The 4,811-nt window shown below is 38.5% G+C and overlaps 1 protein-coding gene across 1 annotated transcript; it reads right to left on the reverse strand.

Moving 5' to 3' along the window:
• Window positions 1–922: 922 nt before the first annotated feature.
• On the reverse strand, window positions 923–1,864 carry LOC102286206 (olfactory receptor 8B8). Its single transcript, XM_005901093.2, has one exon. The coding sequence runs from the start codon at window positions 1,856–1,858 to the stop codon at window positions 923–925; it is 936 nt and encodes a 311-aa protein (XP_005901155.2). The 5' UTR covers window positions 1,859–1,864.
• Window positions 1,865–4,811: the final 2,947 nt, after the last annotated feature.

Below are 4,811 nucleotides of genomic sequence, written 5' to 3' on the forward strand. Positions count from 1 at the left end.
GGAGTTGCAGTGACAGAAGATCAGACTGGAGAGGTGAACAGGGTGCAAACAGAAAGATTCTTGCTTGGCCTAGTGTGGGGATTTGGTTTTACCTTGAAAGAAATTCCAGTGAACAGAGTAAACCAAGGTAAATGTAATCTTATTTGAAGTATGGAAAGAGCATTCTGGTTGCAGTGTGGAGAATGGATTTTAAGGGGAAAGATAAGAAAGGGAGAAGCCAGTTGGAAGGCTGGTGTCTGGATGAGAAATGTTCATAAGAACAAAAACTGTTAGTAATTGATAAATTGGGTGTGGAGGACAAGTAAAGAGAGGGGGATCAAGAAAGATACCAATTTGGGATTTGAGCAATTAAGTAGAGGATGGTGCCATTCACAATGACAGAGACCAAAAGAAAAGAAGAGAGTTTGGTAGGCTTAGTGATGTTTCTGTGATTAAGTTGATTCCTATAAGTTCAGATGCCTGTAGAGCATTCAAAGAGAGATATTAGTCAGTTAAACATAGGTTTGAAGTTCAAATGTGAGTCCTATCTTTGTTTTCTGTGTAGAAATGTTCCATAATCAGAACATTCTTATCTGCTATGAACTAGTCAACTTACTTTAAAAAGGTGTGAAATTCTGATTTTTAAGAGGAAAGCACTGGGAGGGAAGATAGAAATAGAGGAAGAAGACAAAGAAGGAAGGAATACATTTCACAACTGTTAGACCCCCAATTCTTTGCTACAAATATTAAGTTGCATCAATTTCTTCCCAATAACACTAAAGTAAAAGTATACCCATACTTTGCAGAGTGTTCAACCCAACCTTCTAAATCAAAGTCCTTCTATTATACCTCACTCCATCCTGTGTGAAAGAACTCTATATAGGAAAAAAAATGATTTTGAAAGAAAGGTGTGTTCTATTATCATGATTAATACTGTTTCAGTTCAGAAAAATATTTTTCTACTGAAGGTTCTTTTCAGGGCAACCTTAACCTCCTTATTTCTGAAGCTATAGATCAGAGGATTAAGCATAGGCACCAAAATGGTATAGAATACAGTGGACACTTTCTTCTGGTTCATGGACAAAACAGAAGAAGGATGAAGATACATGAATGCCCCTGACCCAAAGAAAACAGAAACAACAATTATATGTGAGCTACAAGTACTGAATGCTTTGGACCTTCCTTCTGTGGAACTGATGCGGAGGATACTGGAAAGGATAAAAACATATGAAACACTGACGGTGAGGCCAGGCACACCAACATCAAAGCCAACGATGATGAGAACCACCAGTTCATTGATGTGAGTGCTGGTGCAGGAGAGCTCCAGGAGTGGGAGGATATCACACATGTAGTGGTTGATGGTATTGGCATCACAGAAGGTCAACCTCAACATGCATCCTGTGTGGGCCCAGGCAGCAATAAAGGCCCCCAAGTATACAATCACAGCCATTAGATAGCAGACCTGAGGGGACATGGTGACCTTGTACAACAGGGGCTTGCAGATGGCCACATAGCGATCATAGGCCATCACTGTCAGTACATAGCACTCTGCATTGACAAAAAAGCAGTAGAAAAACAGCTGAGTCATGCATCCTGCATAGGAGATGGTGTTCCTCTTTGACAGAAAGTTTACCAACAGTTTGGGGGTGATGACAGAAGAGTAACAGAGATCAATACAGGATAAATTAAAGAGGAAGTAGTACATTGGAGTGTGGAGGTGAGAAGTCAATCTAATTAGAGTGACCAAGCCCAGGTTTCCTGCCACGGTGATTATGTAAATTCCCAAGAAGAGGAAGAACAGGGGCACCTGGATCTCCGGATGTTTAGTTAAACCCACAAGGATAAACTCAGTGACCAATGAGCTGTTTCCAATATCCATTCTCTTCCAGTGAGATCTGAAAGATAGGAGAATAGAGTCATATTTCAGGCAGAACTCAGATTCCCCATGCAATCTCATGCCCAGTCCATTCAGGAACCAAGAAGCCCAAAGACTCTGCTGAGGCTTAACTATTTTACAGAAATAAATAAACAATGGATCTGGCTCTGCTCATACCGAGAAAGGCAAGTGCCTGGCGGGGCAGGAGGGGAGAGGGGGCGGGCATCAGCATAGTAATACTGGGAGAATGTAAGAGTGCAAGAGAATGTAAGAAAAGCAAGCATTTCTCACCTTTTCTCCCCTCAATTTGTCGCTAACTGATTTTATTCCTTCACCTGTTCATTTGTGTTTGCTAATATTTACTCACCACACTTCATCTACCCTGTGCCAGCTACCAATCCAGACTGGACACTGTGTAGGAGGCGATCATAATCACATGTCCACAGCAGAGTTGGGGAAACAGAGACTCAGAGACAACCTTTGGCTTCCCAAGCATACACAACAAGGAAATCATTAAGTCTGGCCTAGAACGTGGGTCTCCTGCATAAGAAATTCCCTAAAGGGTACAAAGCTTAGTAACACTGCAAACCCACTGACTTCAACACTACCTTTAATTTCTAATTTCCTCTCCCACAGACCCGTTAGTCGTCTCTATCTCAGGGCCAGAACTGGGGGAAGCAGAAAAACCTGTTACTTTCCAATGGCTATGGGCTGTGAAAGATGTAAAAACAAAAAGGATTCAATACTCACTCTTCTTTGCCTATTGGCATCAGAACTGTCTTTGTGGTTCCCCCTCCACCATAGCTCTCCAAAGAGGAAGAGATCTTCTGCTGCAAGAGGCAGCAGAACTGAACTCACCTCATCTCCTCCATTCCTGTGGAGGGGCTCAGAGCATTTATAAGTCTCAGCATTTCTTTTGCTCCGAGAGTCAGTCAGATGAAGATCATGATTTTTAATTAAGATTTTGCCCAGAGGTGATCATTAAATCACAAAAAGGAATCCAAACAGCACTCTTGATTTTCAAAATAATAATATGTATTTTATTCTGAGTTTCAAGTTCTCAGGGATTTGATAAAGAGATTTTCTCAGGAGCCTCTGCATGCAAATCCTCGAGGAAATACAGACTTAGGAAATTGTTTACACAGTATGAAGATAATTTAGCCCTGGTGTCTTTGGAGGCTCAATATTTTTTTTTTAATTTTTTTTAATTTTATTTTTAACTTTACAATAAAAGTTAAAAATATTGTTACAATATTGTATTGGTTTTGCCATATATCAACATGAATCCGCCACAGGTATACATGTGTTCCCCATCCTGAACGTCTACAAGCAATAAATGCTGGAAACTCAATATTTGATTCAAAATTTCACATTAGGGATTTTCTCTTCCCTTGTCTTTCTTCTACTGTTTCTTTCACTTTTGGGTAGTATTGCTAACACATAGCTAATGATATTTTTAATCCTATAGAAATAAAAACTCTCCAGAAAGCAGGAATAGAAGGAACATACCTCAACATAATAAAAGCTATATATGACAAGCCCACAGCAAACATTATCCTTGATGGTGAAAAATTGAAAGCATTTCCCCTAAAGTCAGGAACAAGACAAGGGTGCCCGCTTTCACCACTACTATAAAACATAGTTTTGGAAGTTTTGGCCATGGCAATCAGAGCAGAAAAAGAAATAAAAGGATTCCAAATTGGAAAAGAAGAAGTAAAACTTACTGTTTGCAGATGACATGCTCCTCTATATAGAAAACCCTAAAGACTCCACCAGAAAATTACTAGAACTAATCGATGAATACACTAAAGTTGCAGGATATAAAATCAACACACAGAAATCCCTTGCATTCCTATACACTAATAATGAGAAAATAGAAAGAGAAATTAGGAAACAATTCCATTCACCATTGCAACGAAAAGAATAAAATACTTAGGAATATATCTACCTAAAGAAACTAAAGACCTATATATAGAAAACTATAAAACACTGGTGAAAGAAATCAAAGAGGACACTAATAGATGGAGAAATATACCATGTTCACAGATTGGAAGAATCAATATAGTGAAAATGAGTATACTACCCAAAGCAATCTATAGATTCAATGCAATCCCTATCAAGCTACCAATGGTATTCTTCACAGAGCTAGAACAAATAATTTCACAATTTGTATGGAAATACAAAAAACCTCACATATCCAAAGCAATCTTGAGAAAGAAGAATGTAACTGGAGGAATCAACCTGCCTGACTTCAGGCTCTACTACAAAGCCACAGTCATCAAGACAGTATGGTACTGGCACAAAGACAGAAATATAGATCCATGGAACAGAATAGAAAGCCCAGAGATAAATCAACACACCTATGGACACCTTATCTTTGACAAAGGAGGCAAGAATATACAATGGAGAAAAGACAATCTCTTTAACAAGTGGTGATAGGAAAACTGGTCAACCACTTGTAAAAGAATGAAACTAGAACACTTTCTAACACCCTACACAAAAATAAACTCAAAATGGATTAAAGATCTAAACATAAGACGAGAAACTATAAAACTCCTAGTGGAGAACTTAGGCAAAACACTCTCTGACATACATCACAGCAGGATCCTCTATGACCCACCTCCCAGAATATTGGAAATAAAAGCAAAAATAAACAAATGGGACCTAATTAAAATTAAAAGCTTCTGCACAACAAAGGAAACTATAAGCAGGGTGAAAAGACAGCTTTCAGAATGGGAGAAAATAATAGCAAATGAAGCAACTGACAAACAACTAATCTCAAAAATATACAAGCAACACTTACAGCTCAATTCCAGAAAAATAAACGACCCAAACAAAAAATGGGCCAAATAACTAAACAGACATTTCTCTAAAGAAGACATACAGATGGCTAACAAACACATGAAAAGATGCTCAACATCACTCATTATCAGAGAAATGCGAATCAAAACCACAA

Source organism: Bos mutus, chromosome 29, assembly GCF_027580195.1.
Source record: "Bos mutus isolate GX-2022 chromosome 29, NWIPB_WYAK_1.1, whole genome shotgun sequence".
Lineage (NCBI taxonomy): Eukaryota > Metazoa > Chordata > Mammalia > Artiodactyla > Bovidae > Bos > Bos mutus.